The 27972-nt window shown below is 39.4% G+C and overlaps 1 protein-coding gene across 1 annotated transcript; it reads left to right on the forward strand.

Annotated features, from left to right (window-relative positions):
* The first annotated feature begins 1813 nt into the window (after window positions 1-1813).
* KCNG4 (potassium voltage-gated channel modifier subfamily G member 4) lies at window positions 1814-19989 on the forward strand. Its single transcript, XM_050904180.1, has 2 exons — window positions 1814-2563; window positions 19081-19989. Exons 1-2 carry the CDS (start codon window positions 1814-1816, stop codon window positions 19864-19866), a joined length of 1536 nt encoding a protein of 511 aa, XP_050760137.1. The 3' UTR covers window positions 19867-19989.
* Window positions 19990-27972: the final 7983 nt, after the last annotated feature.

Genomic DNA, 27972 nt, shown 5'->3' on the forward strand with positions numbered 1-27972 from the left:
GTAAGGAAGAAAGGAAAAAGTTCTTGCCTGTTGGAAAAGCACTGTAGATCTGGAAAAGAGAATGCTCAGCACCTATTCTTTGCAAGCCAGAGACCCTTTCTTTTACGGGAGGAAAGCACTTCCCTAATAGCCAAAGGAATGCTGAGGCCCAGTATCCACGGACCCAACAAACTTCCCTCTCCATCTAGGGATACTTAAGAGCAAATCTCAGTTTCAAGAGGGATGCAGGACATGGAAACTGATCCTGAGGAATTTGACTGGTGTCTCCAGAGCAAGCAACTGTGATATGACTACAATGGAAGGAGTTAATAGACATTGAAATTGTTTTATTAAGTAGGTTTGCCAGAATTTACTTATTATTAAACCTCATTAGTCGGAGACTGTCCTTGTACTCCATGTTCTTACCCAGTTGCTGCCTGCTGCCTGCTGAATAGACGGAGGGATGCTGGAGAGATTATTTCTAAGCCCTTCCCCCTTCCCTCTCCCCTCCTCTTCCAGGACCACACTGACAGTCCCAAGGGAAACAGAGCAGAGACAGGGAGAGGGCAGGATCCACCAGCTCTCACTCAGCATATTTCACCAGGAAGCCCCAGGAGTCCAGAAGAGGAGCTGCCACTTAGGACACTGTCTCTTTTGCAAAGGATCTCTTAGTATAACATATATTACATGAGCACATATGAATATTTTCCCCTTCCAGGAAAGAAGGAGAGAAAGAGAGAGGAAAGAGACTGTGATCTCCAGAGTGCTATAGTGATTTTTCATGTAATCAATACTGTAAAATATCCCCAGGTCTTTCTGCTGGATTGTAACTCAGAGGACAGCTGATCAGTTTGCGGCATGTGTACTTCACCTGCGGGGAAGCCAGGCACCGGGCAGCAGCCCGTGGCGCGGTGGTAAGTAACTTCGGGGAAGTTTCCTTGCAATTTTTGCAGTTCACTGACTTGGGGTAATAAATGCCTTTGAATCTTTAGAGATTATGAACAAAAACAGGGGTTTGTTCCTGAGAGGGGGAAGTGGAGGGGGGGCGTCTTTCAATTGCTTTTCCCCTCCGAGCTGATAAAATACTTTGCTTTCTGTCCGTGTGACAAAGTTTTCTCCAGGGTGGGCAAATGTTCCCTATATCTTCTCAGTAATTTGCAGTGACATGAGACCAGGTTGATAAGAACAGTCATCATTTATACAGCACTTTACCTCTTAAGGCATTTTACAAACATCTACTAGCTAATCCTTGCAATACCCCTGAGAGGCAGGCAAAACAGGCGTGCAGTGAAAGGAAGAGGAATTGCAATCTGAGCATTCAAGTTAAAGCAATTAGGAACTTTGCATCCAGCTGATGGCAGGTAATTGACCACTCTAATAACTATTAAGCAGCTTAGTTGAGTTAGCATGTATTTAAGGGTTTATAGAAATAAGAAAGCAAAGTGACAACCACCGGAAAATACAACGATCTAACGACGATCGCGATCTGCTCCGAGAAGAGACCGATCTGTTCACATTTGGATTTGCAGGCATCTGACCCTTCGCGATAATCATGAATGAGGCTTTAGCTCTCCTCTGTGTCTGTGTTGCCAGACAACCAATGAGGCTGCAAAGCAAATCACATTCACAGGCTGCAGATTTCAGGAAGAAGCATAGAGGCGACTTTTACTTACAAAACAGGCACTCATTAATTTTGTGATTTAGGAAAGTAGCCTGAAACACCTTTTCTCTTGCAATAACCTCTACTATGTTTTCTTCTCCTTCCCGTATCTTTTGGCTGACAGACAACCCTGCTCTGATGCCACTTCGGATGTCCCAGTGAGAACTCTTAGAGATGCCTATTCTCTCCAGAGGCAGTGACCAAGACTATAGTAACATTAGCTACACTTCTTGTAATTCCTTGAGCCACTTCTTTCCTGTCTCCGTTGAAACCCCTTCTGTCAAAGGGGTCCATTACCAAAGAGCCAGGAGGATTTACCATCCTGATCAAGTCTCTGCAGTCGATCTAAAGACAGAGATCATGATAAATGTTGGAGGCATCAAGTACCTGCTACCTTGGAGTACTTTAGATGAATTTCCCCTGACCAGACTGAGCAAACTTAAGTTTTGCAGCAGTTATGAAGAAATAATTCAGCTATGTGATGATTACGATGAAGACACCCATGAGTTCTTCTTTGACAGGAACCCCAATGCTTTTGGGATGATTGTCAGCTTTCTAGCAGCAGGGAAGCTGATGCTCTTAAGAGACATGTGTGCCTTGTCTTTTCAGGACGAGCTGAGATACTGGGGGATTGAGGAATCCAACCTGGAGAACTGCTGCTTTCGAAAACTATTTCAAAAACTGCAGGAGTTGGCCGAGGTACGCAGAGAAGAGGAGCTTCGGAAGAGCAAAGAAGCTACATGTGTCTTGGATGAGAAAACCAAATTTGGACAGTTTATGAACAGACTCAGAGATATGGTAGAAAATCCCCAGTCAGGACTCCCAGGCAAAGTCTTTGCTTGTCTCTCCATTCTCTTTGTGGCCACCACAGCTATAAGCCTTTGTGTTAGCACGATGCCAGACTTAAGAGCTGAAGAAGACAGGGTAAGTCCTTTTTAACTGGTCTAACTACAAAACTAAAAGAAATTTGTCTGTCTTGCTAGGCATACATCATTAAAAAGATAAAAAAGAGACAGAAAATAGCGATGAGGTTCAAAACTGTCGCTGGTAATGAAATGGTCTATAACAGAAAATGCAACAATGGCTTATATTAGTTCTATCATTTTCAAAGTGATATTCAACTAAGAATAAAATGTGAACAAAGTATTTTACTAATTGTTAGCTAAAATACAGGAAAGAGCTTCTGGACAGAATAGATATTGCAGCTCTCTAATACAGCATTGTTCTTCCTTCCTAAGAAGCAGCTGCTAGTGTAAGTTATATTAACTTGTTAGCACTGAGACTCTCAAACTGACATTGTGGAGTTTTCTCTTCAACATGCTTTACTCTCTAGTTACAAGCAATCTCTCATTTGGACATATCAGCTAAAGAAATATTTTCCTCTGATATCTTTACTTTTAAAAATAGCCGTGTGTCTTCCCTTGTGATAATAGAGTCAAATCTTTAAAGAGGAAGAAATATTCATTCATTTTTATAATGTTATAATGTTACATTTCAATAGTTGTGTAAAGATTAAAGGATGAGAGACAGATGAAGTATTTTTGCAGATACTGATACTTAAAAGCTGCGCCTCCAAAAATTGTAATTCCATGCTAACAGAATTCTGTATTTGCCCACATATATATGTACATATTGTAGGAGTAATGCCAAATACTAGCTGAACTGCTAACTGCATTTAAACCCTTTTTAAGTAAGTCATCCACATTAATTCAGGGCAAATAAACCAAGCCTGTATCATACACGAAGGATCTTCTCTATAACATTGTTGTGAATATTTCAGCATTTTACAGATTTGTTATTCTAATAATAAAACAGAGGAAAGTAACAATCCAAAGTTATTTCAGATGTAGTAATGTCCAAATTCATCAAATAACCTTGACTAATCTCTTTAATGAATCCCGCACTTCATTTGCAAACTGCCCTTCCAAAAGAGTTGAGGAAATCCACGTCAAATAAACTCCCTGCCCCAACCACTGCTATAAGATAAGACACTCCTCAGAGTATTGTGTATTGATGAATAAAGTCATTTTTACTTTTATAGCACAGCATGGCGTGCACAATACAAAAATCTGTACATATTTTATTACTCAAGCCATAAGTCAAAGCAGCAGTCATGACATTCGATGTCTGTGAATAAAACTAAGGACTGCACAGAAGGCTGAAATTTAAGATCATTCCCTGTTCCATTTAACCCCTTGAATATTAACTTACATTTGCATAGGAAGACTATTACCTTTCAGTAATAAGTCTGGTGCTCTTGCAGCCTTCCCCAGCTATTACTTTTGGCAGGAAAAACTGTAACACTGTTCCAATGCTTCTTCCAAGGAAGTGCTTTAAATATAGAACATCCTTCTTACAGCTAGATGTAAAAACATTACAAACTCTGCTCTAGCAAGTGCTTCCTACTAACTTTGTTAATGGAAGTAGCCCGATGCATTTTATCTTAATTTCCCAACCACTGCAGAAAAAGCTTTTATAAATACTTTTCATGCAAAAGAACAAGTACACAATGTTTCAGAGCTCAGCTAGATGTAATACGTTGTGTGTTTTAAAAATAATTAACCATATGTTAGAAAGGGAAGCATGTTGAGGGTTATAAGTATATCTGGTAGCTGCAATGTAGCTGCTGTTCCTGGATTTCCTATAAAACACAGATGACATTACTACTTAGAGATTTGCTAATATATCACTACTTTGAAAACAAGCAAACTGGATTGAAACAAGCTCAAAGATGGAATGTTTAAAGTGCAGAGGAGAGGATGAAGGATGAACTTGAGCAAAGGATCACATCCAAATATTTGGAAACTTTACATAATTCACACTTACAGCACCAGCCTAATGCACTTTGTCATTGTGTCCCAGAAGGACAGAACAGAGTATTAAAAGTCCTATTATTTGAAGCATTTAAAATTACGCCAGAGAAAACACAGGGGAATATACGAGACAAAATACTCATGCCTCGTGGAAAAGCAGAGAATATGAACTATTAAATCGTAGTTTTTCCATCCCTAGGGATGGAAAATTCCCTAAATTTCCATCCCTGAATTCTTAGCCTGCAACACCTAAGACTTTCTTACTGGGATCTCAAAAGAGCATTTTAGCTAGAACTGGACAAAAACTCAACTTAATTGACTGAAAATACTACTTCTTGGTTGTGGCTGAGTCATACCCCGGCAAATTGCAAGTCTGCGTTGATTTGTAACTCAAAATTGTTCACTGGCTGACCTCTGAAACTGATTCCAAGATGGGGCCACATTTACCAGGCAGAATCTGAAATTTTGGCTTTTTGGGCTGAACATAAAGATCACATGATATCTGTTTGCTCAGTGACAGAAAAAATTCTTTCCATAAAGTTTCTGAACAACCTGTAATTCCACACCTGAATTCAAAGGTACCCTATCCTGATGTTTATTCATTTCTGAGTCAAAGCTTGGCAAACCCTCTGTGGTAAATGTGCTTACAAGTACTGCAAGGATCTGTTTTCCAATGTCACTAACACTCGAAATTGAATTTATCCATTCTGAAATACAAATAAAAAAGGCTTTACCTCTGCTGCATATGTACCACTCTAGGGTCCTTTTTCTCCTCATCACAGCCACATTAAGAGAGTGAGAACTGGCTGGACTCCAGCTCAAGGAGAAGGATTAGAGTCAAAAAAAAAAAAAGAAAAAAAGAAAAAATAATACAAGGTGACTTCCACTTCACTCAGAGGCTTGGCTGATCCCACCCTGCAGGCACATGAAATCACTTGTCCTTCTAGCAGTTGCTAAACCAGGTCTGCTTAGAAGGGAGAATAGCTGCCTGGGCAGGCAGAAGAGCAAACAGGAGTCCTCACCATCCAAGGGAAAGTGAAAACTCCGGTCTCCGGGAGAGGGATGGCAAAGAGCCAAGGCAAGAGCATCCGCATCAGGGAAGCCCCGTCACCCTGGCAACCAGAGGGGAGGGAAGGAGCCATCTCTATGGGCAGCAGAAAAGGGAAGGCAGGGTTAGCTTAAAGATAGGAATACAGCCAAAAGTAAAATAAAGTATGAGTTACTATAATTGATACCGTGCACACACTCTAGAACATGTCAAATGACATTTAGGAACCTCCTCATTAGAGACATGAAAGAAAAACACAGATAGATGGGCAAACAACTCTGTAACTATGTATCCCATAAGCACCTGCCATGAATCCCAACCCAGAGCAAACAGCCCCAGGTGAAGGAGGCCAAAAGTTCAGGAAAACTCTAGACCAGTAAATATATAGCTCTAGTGATCTCAAGTTTAAGTCTGGCCATGAAACAGATATACAAAAGGATTTATCATACATGATGCTAAGGAAAGAGGACTCATTAGTAACAAATTACGTTATTTGGGCATAAAACAACTGAAATGTCATATCCTCCAACGGCAATACATCCTTATCTAGGATATTGGCATCTGTTCTTTATGAAGACCAAACTGTCTTCAGTAAGGAAGCAAATGTAGTATCACCAAAATGTAGTAATCAAGGCACGTGTGTATGTAGAGACAGGAAAAAAGGCATATTTGGAGGTAAAGAACTCTGTTTTTTATTGATCTGAACGAGTAGCCTGAGAGAACTACAAATCTGAATCAGAGACCACACATATAGGGTAAGAAAGCTGAAGTGACAAAATCTACCAGTATTTCCCTCAAACGAAGTAATTAAGATCATCCCACTAGAGACAAGGCAAAATTCCCATCGAAGTCCCCCGAAAGTCCCAGTCCCACTTAAGAGTTACAATCAGGATCCAAGAGGTGTAACTGAAATAGTCACTGCTCAGCACATCTAACCCAAAGGAAAAAACATCGTTACACCAGAGAACTACGGAATAAAACCACTGCAGAAGAGCTTGGACAGGGAGACTGCTTTGAAGCACTCTTGGGATTTGCCTTAGGAAGAGGTATTTCTTTTAATGAGTCCCTAAAATTGGCATCTTCTAGAGAAATGACTCAGCAGAAAGGACACAGCAAGGTCTTTTCTTCAGGAAGGCAAGCAACTTAATGTCAGGGGGGAAAAAGAAGAAAAAGAAACCCCAGACATTTCCATTCCCTGTCCCTCCACACCGGTAACCACCAAATCATTTTCTCCCAGTGTAGATGGCTCCCAACAAATCACACTTACATGATCTCGTATGTAAGTGTGGTTTAAGAGAGAAGGAAATGTCTATTCTCTGTTCTCCCCCTCTTCTCTGGTGATCAGTGAGTGGTCAGACCTTGTTACTACTAATTTTTGTATTTGCTCTTAACTGACCTTGAGAAGCTTGTAATTGCTTTATGTATTGTATATTACCTAATGAAACATAACTGACATAAGCTGCAACCAGTATTGTCAGATCTAATGATTTTATCTTGAAACTTAGAATATTCATTTTTTTAAAGCTCCCATTCCTGGGGTCGTTTGACTGTGAAAATCTAATTCCTTTTAAAAGAGTAAGTTTTTAGTCTCTGGTTGCACTGAGAATCCAGAAAACATGAACAGAGGAAAAGAACCCAGTACCTAATATATAGAATCATTTTAAAACTACTTTTTCATTCTACACCATTATTCTGGAGGCCCTGACTTATGTTTTTCAATGTTTGATGTTGCTGATGTTGTCTGTATAATACTAAAACCAGCATATTTGGCTTGTACACTAGAGGAAACTGCCGAGAAACACATTTTCTTTAAAAGTGGAGTAATTTTACTTTATAGGGGAAAAAACAATTTATTGGTCTTACTGTGAAGAGAAAGAAAATCAAACAAGGTATTTGTTTCATCAGGGTTACCACTGCCACAGCTAAATGCATTAATTATAAAAATTCACATTGACTTGTACCTAGCCAGTTCAGTATGTGAAGATACACTTGCAAGAGGTATATCCTCAGTATTCAAGCTATTAATCCATTACAAAAGCATTAGAAGGTAAAGCTCCAACCCTGCCCATAACCTGCAGATAACACTAAATACCTCTAGTGCACTTATTAAAGGAAAACCCAAAGAACTTGGGAGTGACTGAAGGAGCTAATAATCTGTATGGAGACTGTCAATGAGAGGAGTGTAAACCTAGTTCTGCTGCTCACATAGTCTGCCAAGATAAGACTCTTCATCAAAGTGTAATTTGGCTAACTGTTAGAAGCAATCACCTTTGGTAAATTGAATATGACAGCCAGATTTTGACAGATACTGCTGGCTACCATTTTTACAGCTTTTAAATAAGGGGGTCTAAATATTGATCAAAAAAAGAATTTTCTAGCTGATTAGCCAGGGCAAAATGATTCCTGCTGAAAAATATCTTTTTCAATGACTAGCACAGAATACTACTAATGAAGTGGGGCACTATTCTGAATATACCTGAAAAGCAGGGGTATTTCACAGTAATTTGGTGTTCATACTTACCTTCTAACACAAGCATATATCACACAAAGTGCGGCCCAGAATGACTTGCTCTATTGCAAAGAGATTAATGAAATCCTGATTTTCAGAAACACTTCTAATGCTCATTTAAAAGTGTAAGACTACAAAGGCGTATGTGTACATGTCTATCTATAAATATAGTGGTATATACATATGACTTGAAATAACTTGGAACAAAATAAAGCTGGATGTGCTTTGGTTTTATTGCATCTGCTCAGTACATTTTTCTGAGTTCTTATCAGGACACTTACTGCGGACACTCACTCTCCTAAATTATCTAGTCATCTAGTACAACTCTGATTTCTTCTAACCATTTTGATCAGGAATAAAAGTATTGCAGCATTTTAAAGTAGGAAAATGTGCTTCACTGAAGCACAAAAAAAATCCCAGTCTACTAGGTGTACTCGGCACAGTAGAATCCAGCTAACTTATTTGCTTCGTGGATTGAATTAGTTAAATCAATAACAATTGAAGAAAGATACGAAATAAGAAGCCGTGAAACAACAGAAATCAGAATATTCAAGCCTGGGACTTTGATATATATAGAAAATACTGCTTTATGGGATCTGCCTTTTTTTGAGGTTTGCATATCCATTCAGTAATGTCAAAAGCTTTGACCTTGAAATTGCACCATTATGTTAAGACTCTGATTTCATAGTTCCACATTATAAGTAGCTGTTTTCCAAGCATCTGCAAACAGAATTGCATATTTCAGCATTAAATCTAATATGTACAACGTTGATGAAGTTCATATTACTTAGGCCCTGCTCTACATAACTGAAGAGGGGCACCAGCCGCAGTTAGACACTGCTGAACATCTGTGCCTCAGCTTACCCTCGCTGCCACAGAAAACAATTTCCTTTAGAAAGTCTGGACACTCCCGTGAGTAAATGGATTCTGCATGGTTTTCAAAAGCTAGCTCTGCCAGTACAAGGTCCAATGTTCAGAAAGCACAATCAGGCATTATTAGTTTGCCTTATGTTCATCCAGTTTTGGCTGTATCCCAACAGCACTAAGTCTCCTGGCTTTGCACGCTATCCTGGGGGGACACCCAGCTGTTCTGGCTGCTCTGCAACAGGCAGTCAATCAACTGCTATTCAATGTGCCAGCACATGTGTCCCTCACTGGGAATCATGCTTTCTTTTCCCTTTTGCTGCTTTCAAGTTTGTAATACTCACAATAGGAAAAAATCCTGTTCACTTTCCTCACCTGACTCATCTTAAGGGGTGCAGCACGCATGATTACTTAATAAATGCCGCCTTTGGAAAGACAGGTATTTCCTCTGAGGGAGGCACTCTATCTTTGGAAAATGTTATTTGAAATCAATGCATCCTCCAAGTTTGTAGCAATAATGCAACAAGTATTAAAAATAAATAACCACCCAAATTTGTATGTGCTTTAGAAATTCCCCCTTGAATACGATGGCAATCTTTGAGGACTCCAGTCTACTGTTGCAGTCAAATTCACAATCTGGTATTTTAATTCTGAACAAATCTAATTGCTAATTTCATTGCAGCATCAGGGCTATGAACTGCACATGTTGTGTTTATTCCCACACTGTCAGCACCTCCTATTAGCACTAGTATTTTCCCTTATAACAGATTCAACCATATTTGGGACTCTGCTGTACACCCTGTACTACACACGTACAATAATAAGTAGCTTCTGCTCCAAAGAACTTACAATGCAGTGAGGAAAGAAGCAGAGAAGAAACACTAAGAGGGCAAATTATTTGACCAGCAGCAAAACTGGACATTGAAGGTCATCCTCCTAAGTCCCAGATAAATACCTTGTCATTTTGACTATATTGTTCTTCGCAGTTACAAAATGAAGTCTGTTAAATTTCTTACTAGAAAAACAAGAAAAAGATAATACTTCCACATCTTTCTCCTAACACAAACACTCGGGGGTCACCAATTGGTTTAAATCAAATTCAAATTCTTCAGACTGATTCTCACAGTGTTTGCAGAATAAGGACCCAAGCTTAAAAGTTAATTAAAGTATTTTATTGTAGTTACACTTCTGCTCCAGAGGAGATAATTATGTGTTGGATACAGAGCTAGTAATATCTTTCTATGTTCTTTCTAATGTCCACAGTAATATAATCCTAATATTAGTTTCCTCAAATGTACCAGTTGTAGTTATTGTTTTCATAAGTCCAGGCTTCCTTCCCATAAAGCAAAGTGAGTGGGAAATTGTTCTGTGATCAGAATACGCAGCACCCCTTTAACAAGCTCATCATTCTGTAAATCAGGTTACAGTCTCTTTCTCAGCAGGCTGTAAACCTTTTGATTTTATTGCATCAGTCTGTAACCATAAATCCAAGTACTGAAGTGATCCATAACATAGGGTTTTCAAGTTCTCCCTAACCATCATTTGATTCAGCAGAGCATGGTTTAATTATTCAAATAATAGCGGCAATGCGGTCGCAGTGATTCAGCAGTACCTGCAGCACTGCAGCTGGATCCCACAGCTCCAGGTACGCAGGGAACACAGATTGGCACAACACTTCCTAACTGAGTCGTCATTTTACAGCCAAAAGGGATTTCTCCCTGCATTTGTTCATTTCCTGCTGCAGACTGGGATAAGAACAGCCGGGAGCCGGTTAGGTTTCTCGGTTCCCTACACCGAGGTCTTGGTCTGCCTCTGCTGCTGCCTAACCACTCTCTAGACTTGTAGCCTCACCCTGTAGACCCACCACCTTGGATTGGCGGGCAGGCAAGAGCAAGAACCGAAGTTTGTTTTTTCACTATTGCATTAGCTTGTATTTTTTTCCCCAGAGGGAACTGCCCAGGGAGAAGCTGCAGACCAGGATGCACTGCCCATGTATAACCTTGAGAAGTGCAAAAGGCTAGAAAACAGCACCCTGCCCAGGAAACATCAACCTTGGGCTTAGAGAGGAAAATTCCTGCGAGTTTTGCTTCTAAATCCTCCACATAGAGGGCTGTATGTTTTTTCTCTGAGTGAGCCAAAAGGCCAGACTGCAAGAAGAGCAGTCTTGCTGAGATAAGCCTCTCTACTAAGTCTTGGATAGCACAAGCAGGCAGAAGGCAGGGCGATATCCACAATACAGACTGATCCCATCTGCTACCACTTCAGTGGACACTGGCCTCTGTCCACAAAACAGTGTGTGGATCAGAGGGAAGGATCTGAGCAGTAACTGGCTGTACTTGAATGTGCCAAACAAAATCTGGACCTGCCAGGGTAGGTTTAGCAGATGTGAACTGTGACCTTGCATCAGCCACGGAGCCAGGCATGTTTCTGGTGTGAAAGATGATGTTCTGGCAGCCTATCCTTCAACTGCAGAGTGCTAAGCAGGTCCAGGTCCTATGTTTAAGGAAACTCTCCTTTAGGACTCCAATAGGAGTCTGAATCAAGAAGAGTCAAGTATATAGCTTTATGAGTTCCTTCCCTGCTTTGTTTTGAGACTGTTTAGTATGGGTGACTGAACACCAAAACTGCCTTTACTCAGAAGCAATCGCTACTGCCTCTAGGGTGGACCTCGCTGGGAAGAGGTTTCAGATCCTTTCTGTCCATTGCTCATTTGTTTTATGATGATGAGCCAGCTGGTTTCCATAAATATACCCTGGGAATAACAGTGTTTGCATACAGTGGTTCAACCATGACTTCTAGCTGGGTTCAAGGACTTTTATCAACTTGGCTTCATAAATAATATTAGTTGCCTTTCTCATAAGTATGCTGCATAAGCAACATATATACATATTGCTGATGTACACATTGATTTCCACTCTAAAGCTTTGAAAATATTAATCTCTGTAGGGATGACACGATTCTGAAATAATCCATATACTGATCTAGCAGTTCTTATTAGCAAAGTGTTCTACAGGCATTGGTGCAACTTTCACCACTTAACTAGGAAATAGATTATTTGACACAGGAAACACTTAAAATCACTAATGTCATCGTGAAGAGTGTTAACTAGCAAGCACAGAAAGGAGATCATGAGAAATGCTGCAGGTTTGCCTTTCTTACATGTCAGACTCCGTGCTATTTAGATGTTGTGTGAAGTCCCAAATTACACACCATGGAAAACAGGTTCCGATTGCTGCCAATGACTTCCACAGAAGTTGTCAGTTATACCAAGGGCAGAAAGGTGGTACCTGTCCTATTCCCGTCCCAATACAGCTGCAGCACTGCACTTCCAATATAATGGGAGTAACAGGATTTTTACCCCATTCTTCCTCAGCTTAAGAGAAACTTTGCATGCTTCCCTCTGATGTTTTCAGATCGTTTCAGTCCCCTTTTTTACACTCCAGAAATTGCTTACAAAGATTTGTTTGAGGGTTTTTTTTGTTTTTAGGAATCAGTAACAAAACATGAAGAGCCCATGGCCACAATATAGAGTAGGTGGGGATATAACACCCCTTTTCAGAAAAGTGCCAAACTTTGCTAGCCTGCTGCTAAGTAGTCAGCCACTACCTTGCCATCAAAATTGTGCCACTGATTTCCACAGTGCTCTGCAGAGGATTAGAAAGAACAGATCTCTTCCAGTTGATACTGGTGAGGTGACCAGAGGTAAAACACGAAACTCTTTCTATTAATGTGCAACACAGCCTTCAGCTGCTAGCAGGTCAGACAGACTCAGGTTCAAATGCTCAGAATCCTCAAACAGTTTTAGAAGAGGATCATACCAAAGCGTGCAATGTGCAAAATATAAGTTATCACTCTGTTTTGTGTTTGCTTCAGCTTTTATGAAAAAACACCTTGCAATGGACTAAAGGGTAAATATCCACTGCAAAAGGTATTGGGGTAAATCTTTGGCAGTAGGAAATTAATTGGCAGATCAGGTAATGATTCAGAACAAGTTTTCCATAGTATATTTTAATTACAAAGTGTGTTAGAGTGCAACCAAGTGGGACACAAATGGTCAACACAGAGCAGATCCCGAAGGCATAAGAATAGTTCCTTGGTGTTCTCATCCAGTTATCTATAAACAATTCATTTTTCCCTTGTCTAGAAAATGTAACAAAGCGAGCTGCATCTGAAAACCAAGGTGGATAGACAAGATATATATTCTGCAGGGGAAATTCTGATTCAGTCTCCCTGGGCATTGCTACAATTATTGATGCATGTAAAGATATTATTTTCACTAGATGAGATTTATATCTCTTGTAAGACAGGTTAGTGCAGCATAACTCTGAGATCTGGTTTTGTTTATTATCCCAGATGTCATTATGCCTTAACTAACGTTTCCTGGTAAACTAAGACGGCACTTTGCCAGGAAATTTATCTTATTTATTTTATCTTGTGAGTGGCACATACCTCAAGTTCATTTAGCTTGAATTCACAGTTAGTGAATACATTACTCTTCTGTAAACTCACCTGTGGAATTGAGGTCTGAGATTTAGCCGCCACACATTACCCTGGCCAGTCCTGGCCTTGGAGGTGCTGAATTCCTGAACCTCAGATCCTTTTGAAAAAAGGTACTCCAAGAAAGCTGCAGTAACTTTTACCAGAGTCACACAATTTCTCACTATTAGAAATATTACATTCTAAGCATTGTCCCTACATAGATCCAACTTGATTAAACTTTTTTAAAGAGTGCACAATAAAAAAGGAAAATTTATTGAATTCTTGATCATAAACTGGATATAAATTTGACTATATAACCTACAGCTCACCCACACTTTAAAACTGCAGTCTCAGTCCTTTCCACCACAAAAAGGAAAAGGGCCAGAGAAAGGCAACAAGGATGGAACGACTTCACTCAAGGACTAAGGGAGGCAGAATTCCTCCCGATGGGAACAAGCTACAACAGTGGCTGCAACAGAGGTCTACAAAACTGCAAATGGCAGGAAACAAGTAAATATCAGTCAAGTAGCCAGCATTCCTTCCAGTGACAGAGCTTAGGGGCATCAGATGAAACTAATGGGAACCTTGTTCAAAGCAAAGAGGTGAGTCTCCATGCAATAGGCAGCAGACAAAAGAATGGCCAAACTTTACAGAAGAGCAATTCAGTTTGCTTACACAAACACCACCTTCAGCTCAGGAAGCTCTGGATTGGAAAATAGAAGCTGGGAGATTTGCCTTAGGCATCTGTTTTCTCAGGCTGTTGGAACAGGGCAGTGGGCTAACGGGACTCAGTACTGTCATTCTCATATTTTATTATGAGCCTATTTTTCATATCTAAAGAGAAGTTAATAGAAATATCCCAAAACGAGCAATTTTACTGTAACACTATAACATTCCAACGCATAAGAGAACCCAGAAAATGAGCCATTGCCTTACATAGCGGAAGGCAATAATGAAAAGGAAGCATGAATTGCTTATTATCTCTGGTGGTACAGAAGTTTGAAACAGCCACTTTGCTTCTTTAAGGTGGTTTATAAATTTAAGAAATCACTCAATATTTCAGGCATCAGGCTCAGTATATATCTTTTTACATACAAAATATTGTTTCCTTCGTTGCTGAGCCAAATGCTCTTTTCATATGTAAGATCAATACCAGGCACTCATTTTATTACATTTATATCCTACGTTGCAGAATTTCAGTTAGAGACAAGTTCCATAAATCCTGATAAATTCTTGCATTGTTCAAAAGTAAATCTGCAGGATGAATAAAGTATAGAGTTAGATACTCACTCACCACTGGCTTTGTGATAACTGTTCTCCCGTCAGAGCTGATGATAGTTTGAGTACTGATTGATGCTACGGTAGTGTAAAACATGTCAGAGGGTATTGTTGAAAAAGCCCACCCAAAATATGTTGTGGTCAGTTATAAATAAAACCTCATCTTCCCCTCATGTTCACAGTCAACACCATACTGGCTTGGAGCTTTTATAGGTTCCACTACACCACAGTACTTCAGGTGCAAAACTGCAGACAGGAGAAAGAAGTCAGTGACAAATTCGACTCAAAGATCTGAAAATAAAAGCTCAGAATTCTGCTCTAGTTAATGGCGAGGTGAAGAGAGGGAGTTGTTTGTTGCGTTTTGTGTTGGCAGGCACTGATCACTAGAATTTCCCAAATGTCTTTGATCTGTTCAGAAACAGGAAATATATAGAAGTCGTTATGGCACAGAAATTCCTTTATTGGCCATTTATGCAAAAAAACCCTTTCATGCATCGGAGTATTTGGGCCATAATTTGACAGTTCACTGGAAGTAACTAACATCTAACGGGAATTTGGTGACAACAGCAAATTCAAAATCTACCACTGACACAGAGGCATTTGTATTTTGGTAAGAACACAGTATTTGAAGTCAGTATGTTATTCTGCCTGCTCTTTGGACAACAGTCGTAAGTGGAACATAAAGCACTCTGAGGTCTAAAAATCATCAAAAATATTGGGAGAAACAGAAATTGGCTTTGGTACTTAATATTTCCTCTTTTTCCCTCTTATTCCAATATTCGCTGCTTTTGAACAGGATGTTCAAAAGGACCAAGAATCTTCAAAGAGACTGATATTAGAGAGGGATATTCTATATAAACCATGTCACATATATTACATAGTATATACAAATATTCCTAATATATAAAACATTCACATACAAACTCACTGGATGAAATCTATCTCCCAATGTGAAATCAGTGAGCATGTTCTCATTAAATACCATAGAGCCAGGGACTTACATTCTCTTTGCAGACACTGGTGACAGAGAAATAAAGACAGGCAGAGAAAGAGGCTTGGAAGTTTCTGGCAGATGTTGTATATCGACTGACTAAATCATGGTACTTCTACACTATGTAATGGAGTGAAATGGCCTAGCTGCGAGATGGTAGCCCAGCTGCATTATTGCTAGGGCTCGACTTAGTCACCTCCATCCAGAACTACTATGCTGCATGGATAAATCAGTTCCCTCCGAGAGAAACGGGGCTGGTTTTGCTGCATGCCTTCACGTAGTGTAGGTATGTCTGAAGTAAACACATCCTTCTTTTTCTGTCTCTTCCAAAAAAAATGAAGCACAGAATTCTCTGCATTAGTCACAGTGTCAGAGACTGTGATATTGCCACTCTTGTTTGCTGCAGCAGAAAAAGGGACTGTGGTTCGAATCATATGCAAACATTTCTGAAATATCTTTTGCAAAGTACATAAAAAAGACAAAGTGTGCTAACAGGGGAGAACTCATCGTTCTTTACCTCCACAACTATGCACAAAGGAAAAATAAAATGCACAGTAACATTCCTGAAAAGTTTGATTTGAAGGATGCTCTTCTGAAAAATGAAATAGGCATTTAAGAAGGTGACTGCACACATTGCTTTCTCTAAATATATATAACTTTCCATGGGGAATACTAAGGCAACCGAGGATGGTGAGAAGAAAAAACATCTCCCAACCAGTCCTTACAATGCTACACCTTGAAATTTCACACTCAATTCAAAAGACCTCCTAGATCTTAATGGTTAAAACTTCCAGTAAACAAAATTTCTTTTCTTGTATTTTCCAAGGAAGGAACAGTGAAAGCTACATGATGATCTGAGAGCAATGTCACCTGTAAATGTATAAAGGTAAATAAGTAACAGATGTACTGGAAATTCAGCCCAGTTAACAAAAAATAAAATAAATCTTGATGGGAACAATGAATAATTCACAGGCCACATCAGTAGAGTGACCACAGGCAGGTCTGTGCAGAGTCCAGGCAGCACTGTACAAATAATTTACAACTCAGAAAAAGTGAACTCTGCATAACACAACTGCTGATTGCAAGCAATCTCATCAAGCCAAGTCAGCAGCTCTGCAAACATCAATGCACTCTAGGCACTGCCATGGCAATGACTTCAAATGGGGCTATAACCTGATCCTGTACGTGTAACTCTAGCAGGGCAAGTCTTCATTACCTTTTGCGATGTTTACTTGAAGAGATAAATTATGATCTTGACAGTCTACTGTGTAGAAAGAGGAAAAATCCCCAAACGGTGCTACAGAGCTAAATTGTTCTGAGGGTTAGACAGGGTAAAACATATACATAAGGGATATGTTACCATTTTACCTGGGGAACCTCAGATAGCCAATGATCATAACATGTGATGAATACAGAGCTACCAGATATAAATGCTGCTTGAACAAAAAGACTTGTTACTCCTGAGAATAGCAGTAATTCTATCACAAGGGACACTCTAAAAAAACAACATCGCATTGCAATGAACATTGGGTAACTGAACATTGGTAGAAAGTTTAATTAGTAGTAGGGTATGTGTTTCCCGTGGTGTTTTTAATCAATATTGCTCATGAAATTTGGCTGAGAATGGATAAGACTGTATGAGGAACTGGTCCTTTAAATTGTTTAATTTCAGAGACAGGCTATCAGGAAAGATGCATACAGCAGCCCTGACTTCATTCTACAGAGGTTACAAAAAAGCCTTTCATGAACCAAGGGTCTGCAGTTATTCCTGAATAACACAGGGCCACTCTGCTCTCCCAAAAGGAGGTTCTTTCTCTGCATAGATCCTCCTTCATCATCCCTAATTCTGCTTGATCTTCTGCAGTTGTGAACACCTCAGAGATGCAAGTCCCTGTTCAGCCAGAATACAAGGAGAAGACTCTTTACCCTTGCTAAGCCTTCATGTACCAAAGTCGTAGCTGGAAAGAGCTATTTGCTAAATATTAATTCTCAAGCAGCTTAAAAATCTAAAATGAAATTACCACCTTCTACATTTGGGTTTTCTGGAACATGCAGTGACAACCCATATTCTGACTCCAGCCTGGAATTTCAAAGGGTTGCGATACTGGTCAATCCCTTTCTCTGGTTCCTAGTTATAGCTGAGACTTCTCATCTTTACCAAAAATTCAAACCCCGTACACTTCATATGCCAGTGTTTTGATAATGTGCTCAGCAAAGAAAAGCACACAAGGCTGCTTCAAAGTCAGCCAAAGTCCATGAAAGACTCCAGTTCACTTGAACTGGTTTTGGATTAGAACTGTAATAGACAGGGTGTGTAAGACAGCAGTGACACCAGTATTTAAAAACAACGTGTTCCTTTCAGGGCTAGGTGTCCAGCTGCTAAGCAGTACATGCTGCTTTCATTGCTATTTCTTATCTTCTATAAGGAAAAAAATGGTGGCAGGACCTGGTTTGTTTTCTGCCAGTTGGAATACAGTAAGCAGACACTTGTGCACATGAAGGAGGCAGCATGTACACCTCAGTCCCTGTAACCGATGTGTCCATCTGTTAGCTCGCTCTTTGGATGGATGTAACCTAGTGGCTGCCCATCACTAAAGGACAAAGTTCAATGTAGTCTCTTGCTTACCCAAATAAATAAAAGTTAATTTACATTTGCCTCTTGGTTTCACTGGAATAGGCCAAAAGAAGTTTCATTTTTTAAGCTCAGCTCAGGAAAATAAAAAAATGTGAATCCAAGGTAGTTCAACTAAAGCAATTCCTTTGATAACAAAACCAAGAAAATGCTGCTTGTAGCATGTGGCCTCAATACTGGGAGAGGATTCTTCAAGGCAAGTTTCACCTACTGGGTGGATATTTATTTCCCTTTAGATTAAAACATTTGCATGTACAGAAAGAAACAAGATTTATATATGGCATAACTGAGCCAAGGATCCAGATGACTTAATGAATATCTCTGAACCACTTTTAATTGCACCAGAGTACACAGCACTTGTGAAAGCACCATGCATTGAACAGCACCAGAAGTTTACAGAAACATTCAAACATTAATCTTTCTTTTGAAGAGAAACTGATTTTTGTACAGGCTTATAAACCTGTTTATATTATATTTACATCAAGTTTAAATTAATTTCTGTTTGAGAGCAGGAAGTGGGACTTATTTGGGACTTATGGGCTGCATGCCAAGACTTCATACAGAGACGCATTTCATTCATTTAGACTGGAAGAAGCAACATAATAAAAATAAGCAGGTAGATATATCTGTTCATTCAGATATTTCACGTGCACATTATTGTCTATACACAAGTGAAAGATGGCTGCCATATGACTACCTGCTAGCTGGGATTTGTTCACTTCTGATACCAGTGACTCAAGCAGATTCATACTGCTTCTTCCTTAGTGTTTTTGGATGCTGGTTCACAGACTGTTCTTTTATTTAATTCTCTTTTTGTTTTGTGTCAGGGCGAGTGTTCCCAGAAGTGCTATTACATCTTCGTCATAGAGACCATCTGTGTGGCTTGGTTTTCCCTGGAGTTCTGCCTCCGATTCATTCAGGCAAGGAGCAAGTGTCAGTTCTTCAAAGGACCCCTAAATATAATTGACTTCTTGGCTATTTCACCCTATTACATTTCCCTCATCTTCTCAGAGGATGACTCAAATGAGGAGGATGACAGGCCAAGCAGCAACACATATTTGGAGAAGGTTGGTTTGGTGCTACGGGTTTTACGTGCCTTGAGGATCTTGTATGTAATGCGCCTTGCCCGACACTCCTTGGGCTTGCAGACTTTGGGCCTCACAGTTCGCAGATGCACACGGGAATTTGGCCTGCTTTTACTCTTCTTATGCGTGGCTGTCACTCTGTTTTCTCCTTTGGTCTATCTCGCCGAGAATGAATCTGGAAAGGTGCTTGAATTTACAAGCATACCTGCTTCTTACTGGTGGGCTATCATTTCAATGACCACTGTGGGGTACGGAGATATGGTACCACGGAGCGTCCCAGGCCAGATGGTGGCTCTCAGCAGCATCCTCAGTGGGATTCTTATCATGTCTTTTCCCGCAACGTCAATATTCCACACTTTCTCTCATTCCTACTCAGAGTTGAGAAAGGAACATGAACGATTGCAGTCTCGGCTAAACAGAGTAAAAAATGCCAATCACTCTGGTGAAAGTGACACCTTCAATGAGACAGACAGCTTGATTCTGGAGGATCAAGCATCACCAATCAAATATATTTACACAGGGAACTAAGCCTGCTTGTAAAGCATTCCCAAGAACAGGAACAGAAATATACACATATGTACGTCAACATAATACACAAAGCAAAGCAACAACATAGGTTACGATGCTATTCTTCTCTGCCAGCATAGGTATAATAAGCAGTCAAGCCAACGCAGCTAGCTCCAACACATCATTATGGAGCTGGAGGTTTTGAGAATGTCAAAAGTCAGAGTTTATTCAATAATAAATACTCATTCTTCTCTATGACTAATAAGAATAAACTTTGTCTCTGCCAGTCATGTATCTTGCTGAATACCTAATATTGAACAAGTAACAAACAAAACAGCTTCTGCTGGCACAAATACACTTGTTATTTTATTTGCCTTTGAGTTTCCAATGTTCTTGCAATTAACATCTTCAGCCAAGCATTAGAATGCATTCTTTCAGGGCTACGCACCACTGTTGTTTATACAATGCTCATCCACCAGGCATACAGAAGAAGCCTCGATACAAATCTGAATTCTGTATCTAAAGCCACTAATAAGCTTAAAATAAAAGCACTGTATGTGAAAGCTTTCAAAGTTTGCCTGTAGCCAGATGATCAATCTATAAATAACGAATGCACTGCTATTGTATAAAATACATAGTGTTTGCAAGAGAATTTGCTTGAAATGCAGTTGTGGTCTGCAAACTGTAAACATTTCATACTAGACAGCAAAGGTTTTCAAACTTCTTTTTCATATATTTCTTTAAAATAATAATGAGGAATAAAAATAATGAGGAATAAAAAACCCCAAGTTTATCAACCATATTAAAAAAGAGTTGGTGTTATCTTTTGCACTGAATGGTGATGAATTCTCTGGAAGAAAGATAAAAAAATAGTTATTGAAAATAAGATGATAGCTCAGAAGTATCCAAAAGTATAAATAGTAAAGAATGAGGTGAATGATTGCCAGAGAGGCAGTGGGAGTGATTCCCTAAAGCAAATGGAGGATGTTGCTTTTGGGATATCCAAGTATAGCCAGAAAAAAGCGATAGGACTACACAGAAGTCAACAATGCTACTTCATGGGATAGTCTAGATGATCTTTTGCAATTCAACCTTTTAGATGCTGTGAATGCAGTTAGGGAAAACCAATACCAAGACATGAAGGCTGGGTTTGTGCAAACACCTGTGTGTTTAGGGCCTGCGTCAGCTCACAGGTCCTCAGTTTGTAAGCAGTCCTGCTGATACCCGCAGAACTTTGACACGCTGAATGTTGGGCATGTATTTAAGAACTGAGATTAATCAAGGCCTAAATTATTTTTTAATCAGATTTTCAGCTTTCATTATTCAATTTCTTAAGTCTTACCAAGGTCCCCATGACCTTCTGATGGAGCAAAGCTCAGTGAAGTGACTGTTCAGTTCCAGTTTTCAGCAGGCAGCATTCTCGCACAGTATGGTGCAGTTTGGAGCCCAGGGGGTATTCCAGGCGTTGTGACCCGTCTCCCATGTGGACATACAAACACAGTCACTTGCAGATTTATGCAACTTCATGCAGGCATTTGGGACTTTCGGTTTTTAGATACTATCCTCACTGCACTGCATAGCTTAAGTACAGAAAAGCACAGTTGCTGGCACAATTTGGATCACGTGACTCAAATTAATCTCTTGGATTTATCTTGCTATTGACCCTATGATTTAAACCAGAGAAACTGTAGCGGATTATAGATGAAATGTTCCAACACAACTGGAACAAGTCGACACTAGATGACAGGCATTTATATTTGCCACATAAAGGGTGGAACTTCTGCTGATTTATGCATAGGTCCATCTGATTTTTTAGTTTTATTCTTCACAATTAGCATTTATTTTTTGCCAGTGATTCTCTACAGTAGGACTACTTAGATGGCAAACCAGACAAAATCCAACCCCAATCTGGACCATGACCCAGACCTCTCCAGGGTCCTGTGCATGGTGATGCCACCTGCATTTCTCTGGCAGAGTCTGTATTTCTTTACAGTTATTCCAGTTTCTTAGGAAAAACAATTGCATGCTGCCACAACACCCAGCACAGTCCACTTCTGCCCCTCTGGTCTGGCAGAGCCAAAGACAGTGCTTGCTCCCTGCTGACTAATGCCTGCTAGAACACGTATCCTGATGCAGAATAGCCACATCTTTTAAAAGATATTTCTCCCCACTGACACACACTTTGGAAATACAAGCAATTAGGTAGTGCAACTGATTTGCTTTTTCTAATTAACAGTTTTCTTGCTAGTTCAGGAATTAGTTCAACATGGTCCCACAGAAAATCAGCCCAGCCACATTGTTCTAAAGATGCAGATAGCTGGAAAAATACTGGGGCTTTTACTGCCCAAGTACTTGTAACAGCTTAATGTCCAACAGGTTCTGTGATGTAGGTGGGGTTGTGGACATAACATACATCCAAATTCACAGCAATCCACACCTTGACTCAGTCAAGGATTTAAGCTTGTGTAAGTTCTTCCAAAACACAATGCAAGAATGTGCTGAAACATGGAGGTAAAACAAACAAACAAACAAATCACCAATGTTTAACAGTGAAGTAAGTGCTTGTACTTTCAGCAGAATCAGGACCATAACATATATTTCTGTTTCTAACTTAATCTCCTCCTATAGCTGGGTCTGGGCTGCACCAGCTTTCACAGAAAATGTCCTTCATGATTCATTGTGTTACTAGGGAGGGAAAAAATATGTTGAGAGGAACATTTAGTTCCTGTGTAACTCAACTGAGTAACAAATTCAGAACAAGCAGTTACAATTAGCAGATATTGTTGTTGCCAAGATCATATCATTTCATAACTAGACTTAATTAAAAGAGCAGTTTAGGTGCCTGGCATCCAGCTTCTCTTAGTTCAAAGCGTTTTCCCTGAATCTAAATCCTAGAAGCAGCAGAGGAACAGCACCCATTATCCAGGGGAAACCATGTTGTTCAGCCCTCACCAATGCATTACATCTCTTTTCAAGCTTCTAGTTGCTACACTGATAACAGCAACAACTCCTACTGTATAATGAAGGGACCCACAAAACTCCCCACCATGCTGCTTTGTTGGGGAAGTCGATAGATACCCTGCTCTGCAAACCAGCTACAGACACCAGACAGAGAGTGTGACAGAGTCACATGAAATACAGGACCCTTCCAATTACTGGTCTGACTTGGAACCAAAACACAGTGAATGGGTTTTGATCACGGACTAAATGCAAATTTTCTATGATGTTGAAATTGCACTGAGGGGCTAAGACCTTTGCTTTGACCTAACTCTCAGTTCTTCAGGGATTCTGCAGATTGTTTCAAATTCTCACGGCAGCCCTTGTACCTCCTGGCTGTTCTCCAGCTGTTTCTCCTCTTTGACTTTCATCAGTTCCTCTGGTAGAGAAGCATCACGTAAGATGGACATATTATTATTTCAGTAATGAACTCCCATTAGTTTCATAGGGTCAGTATTTTATTATTTCAACCTACTGTTAGATCTCCTGAAATTTGCTTTTCATCTGTCTTTGGCAATCTGAAGTTTGCATCCAGTCACTAGTATTTATAATATAATCACAGTTATCAGGTTTATTATTTAATTCACATAAATTCATTGGAGGGAATAGTACATTATTTTACAGGTAAATTGCAAAAGAATTCACTAAGTGTACTGCATATCCCATGCATGAATTATAGCAGAACTACTTAAAACTTGTATTGGTCAATATTTTTATTTCAAACATACTCAAACAGTATTCTGCAGTTATTTTGAACAATTAAGCACAGCTGCTGACAGAAATTACACTCCGCATGCCCCCTCTGATTTTATTCCTAATGAAAGGGGTTTTTTTTTCCCTTTTTTTTGGTTCAGAAAATTATTTTAATACATTGCAGTAATCTATAAATAATGATGAAAACCTAGAAGGTCAAGGAAATGAAAAGTACAGCACGTTCCCTGAAGGAGCATTAGAAAGTTTTTACTTCTACAAGTAATAAATTATTAGCCACATGTTAAAGTTAAAACTGATAAAAGGCTGATCTAATACTCATGTTTCCTAAATGGAATCTAGTTTCTGCATGGTAAAAAGCTAGACAGTCTAGCACATTTTACTACAAGTACTAAATTACTTCCTGTGAACTATTTTGCTTCTGTAGCAACGGCTTATCTGAGCTAAATGGGGCTTTCCACCACTTCCCTGAGTCCTAGCCATGGCACAATACCTGGCAAAGCCCAAGAAACGGGACAAGGTTGTGAATGTATCAGGTACTCAAGATGCACACTGGGTTCTCCGCTGGCCTCTGACATGGGGGATTAAAATGGATTTTCCCAGCAGGCAAAACACCGAGACTGACCTGAATACTCCTCTTTCCTTACAGGACACCAGCATTCAGCTCAACCGAGGTCTGCAGAACTCCCCGACTAGTTTGGCCAAACCGATTGTTGCACATGGGGTGCAGATCTTGTTAGGAAGCTTCAGTTCTTAATTTGCAATATTAGGATGAAACCTAATACTCTAGGTTACTCATTTTTTTCTGGATGACTAAAACGATACTCACAAGGAAAAGATGATGAAGAGAGAGAACTAAGGCATTTCCCTTCCCCCTGTGGGCCTGTCTTTATCATTTTACTTCCGATAGAAGCTAGTTCTCAAAAACTTATTTTCCCCAAAGTTTAGTATTCCTGTAGTTTCCTTATGCCAGTATCTGATGTCCGTGAAAAGCTCACATAGAGGGGAAAAAAACCTAGCCCAAAGCTACTTCACTATAAGAGAGATCTGCATTCAGAATAGTACCAAGGAAACTCACGTAAAAATCCAGGCCTGGATCATCAGCACCAAGTAGAAGCGCTTAAGAAGCACCTTATCAGAATATTACAGTAGATTCAGCAAGAGGGATAAAAATCCAACTCAGATTTCATTATTTCCATACTTGATTCCTGCCATAATTACACCAGTTGTAAAAATCAATCATATGTCTAAAAGGGAAGGGCTACAGAAGAACCTTCCGGTGTTTCTCTTCTGAAAGTTATATTCTGTTATATCATCAGTAATAAGTACCATAACTAAGTAATAAAACAATCATCCTGAAACAACACTTAACATTTTAAATCTTAAATGAAAAGGTCTACTGCTTCATACCTGACAATTTTGTTTAAAAAAATCCTTTAGGACTTAATGTATTAGCGTAGAACTCCATACAGGCATATATAATAAAGTCATAATATCTTCCAAAATTTCCTGATTGCCAGTTGTCGCATTCAGCCAACAATTAGTCAGTTAGACACTAACTACAACTCAACAGGTTTTATCTTGGCTTTAATAATTTCTTTTCATCAGCTTTCAAGAAACTGTGACTATTGTCAATAAGAACAAATGGAGTGATACAGAATTTTTCTTCTGCCTAAAGTTAAAGCAGATGAGGTACAATTTATATTGACCTTGCAGGGCAATGAAGCCCTGACAACGCCTCTGTGAGAATCCAATGATGTTTCACTTTATTTATTTCAGACAAACGGTGTGATCATTTGCTGATGTTCCACCATTTGCCTTTAAGTCCGCATCCAGGTCCACATCACTTCCCACACAGACAGGACGCAGACCAAGTACCTTCCTAGTTCCACGGCTTCTTTTGTTTTCGCCTACCCACTTTGGAACCCCGCATCAGGAATTGTTCCTTTGCTATACAAAAAGCCATTTTGTTAAAGAATTTTCTTATTAAAATTCATAACCTTAAAGGTACCATTTGACAAATACTAAAGATAATCGGATTGCACTCATGAACAGAGAATACTAATAAAACAAAGGAAGTGCTTTTATGTCCTCAATCAACAGGTCTTGTACTGTCCTTTAAGTGTCTTACACTGTCTTTTAAGAAAATATCCATTAAAATTTTCTAATTAAAATTTCACTTGCAAATCACTGTTCTTGAAATCTCTTCACCAGAACAACAAAGCAGGTAACAATCATAAAACTTTATGCCTCGAGGATCTACTTCTCCAAATTATGTAAGTTTTCATTAGTCTGATGTTTTACTTTTACCTAGCTATCCTGAAGCTTTCCTAACTGCCTAGTTCCACACCAAATTAGTTAGAGCTGTTCTCCGTCTGAGAGACTTTTATATGAGAATTTCACAAAAATCATCTCAGCTCAAAGACAACAAACTCCAGGAAATTTCAAAGCTTCAGAGAGATGAAAAAGCTATGAGCTACTCATGATTAAAGACAAAAAATTATTACACAGTTCAGCAAAGGTACATGAATAGACTCATACAGCACAATTACTATGTTTTTTACAGGATATTTTTAGGAAAGAGAGGGTGAAACCATACAGGTTGAAACCAGCTCTATCTGTAATTCCAAGTCTGATACATAGGTTCATACCTGAACGGTGCTTGCAGGCTTCAGTACGGTCATTTCCAGAGTTGATAAAGATAATGCTATCGGCTTATTAAGGTATAAGTATGCATGTTTAAAGAAATTAAACTAATTTCCTACTGATACAAAGATACCTAAAGGAAATTGAAGGTCAAATAGATTTATGCCATAAGTGATTCAGAGATTGTGAAATGTTCTAACAGAATTTAAAACTGCATTTTGTTTACAGAATTTTGCATTTCTGAATAAAACTGTAACCAAGGGTCCATTCCTCAGAGTTATCACGCAAGTGGCATAAAAACAAAACAAAACAAAAAACACAGAAATCCATTTCAAGAGCAAGAATATTGGAGGGAACACTACACACTACAAAAGATAAATCAGTTTCAAATTATCTCCCAAAAGAGCAAAATATGTCAGCAGCATAGGTTTGCTGCTCTTTAATCACTGTTCGTTGAAATAACAGCAAATTAAAGGCCTGTTTTTGCAGGTTGTCAGATAATTCCTGTGAGCTGCTAAGTGCCTCTGGCTTTGTGAAAGTCTAGAGAGTTTGAACCACCCAGTATACTGAAAACTCTAAGAAGTGCAACTAAATATTACAATAAGGTAGCTAAATCTTATATTTGACTATATTTCATTGAAGTAACACAGATTCTGACTGGTTTTAGAAAAGACCTCTATGTTTCACACTGCCTGCTTCTGTACCTCAGCTTGGGAAACGAAAGAAAAAAAGAAAAGAAAAGCAGCCTAGATGTGGTGTAAATCAGTATCACTCTTAAAAACCATAGAGTTAATCCAATTTATCACAGTTGAGAATAAGACTGTAAGCACTTCTACATTGCTGCAATATGTTCACTGTCATTCTCTTCCTTCATCAAGTGATTCTGAAATGTAAAAAAGTCAATCAGAAAGCTGAAGAGAAAGATCAACCTTCTTTTTACCACCAACCGTGATCAACACTTCAGGCTTCACAAGTTTTGTTGGACTGTGATCCCTGCAACCTGTTGACATCAGAACTGCAAACCCAGACACAAACACAAGCCTTTTTATTTCCATTCTTATCTATACTCCTATCACTGCATGCTGTAGTTTTAGATATACGTTGATCTTCCTAAAAACACTGACCACGCACTCTCTGAAATGGCTACACCGAATGCTCCCACATACCCACATTTCCAAAAGGGAGGGAGTTTTATAAGACCTTCAAAGATTTCCAGCGTGGCTGATTCTGGGTGGGAAACTGGAAGAAAAGGGATGCAATTCTTGATTCATCCTGTTTCCAAGAGAGAGAAGAGGGGCCACCAAAGGCTCTCTAATAGCAAGGAATATCCCAACCTGTAAACCACTATTAGACAATTGTTGTGTTCCTGTGCATGGGAGAGAATACACTCCAATTATAACCACAAGGAGGTGCCGAACCTGCTCCTTAAGGGCATGCTCATTTGAGAGAAAAGCTGGCATAGTCATAGCTGTTTGCTTGCTCAACTCTGGCTAAAAAGCAGCACTGAGGACTGCCAATATTTATGTGATTCTCTCATTTCATTCAGAGAGCAAGAACAACCAGCCAAAAAGTCTTGGGGCACCCTGAACATAACAAGACAGCAATAGCACTCATTTCTCCTAACTGCTTTTCTGCTGAATAATCAAGCTTATATTAGTTTTGGAAGTTTTCCTCTTCCTGGGTAACTCAAGTGGCTTCTAAGCTGAAGACTCTGCACAGAGCTTAACCCTGCCAAAATTTACGCATGGGAATTGTCCCAAGGAACTGTATTTG

This window comes from Gymnogyps californianus, chromosome 12, assembly GCF_018139145.2.
Source record: "Gymnogyps californianus isolate 813 chromosome 12, ASM1813914v2, whole genome shotgun sequence".
NCBI classification, from domain to species: domain Eukaryota; kingdom Metazoa; phylum Chordata; class Aves; order Accipitriformes; family Cathartidae; genus Gymnogyps; species Gymnogyps californianus.

What these genes read in the sequence shown, in the direction of transcription:
- KCNG4 (XM_050904180.1), top strand. Translation starts at nt 1,814, where the DNA reads ATGCCTATTCTCTCCAGAGGCAGTGACCAAGACTATAGTAACATTAGC. An exon ending in TAAGAGCTGAAGAAGACAGG is followed by an intron (nt 2,564 to 19,080) that starts GTAAGTCCTTTT and finishes GTTTTGTGTCAG; the next exon opens with GGCGAGTGTTCCCAGAAGTG.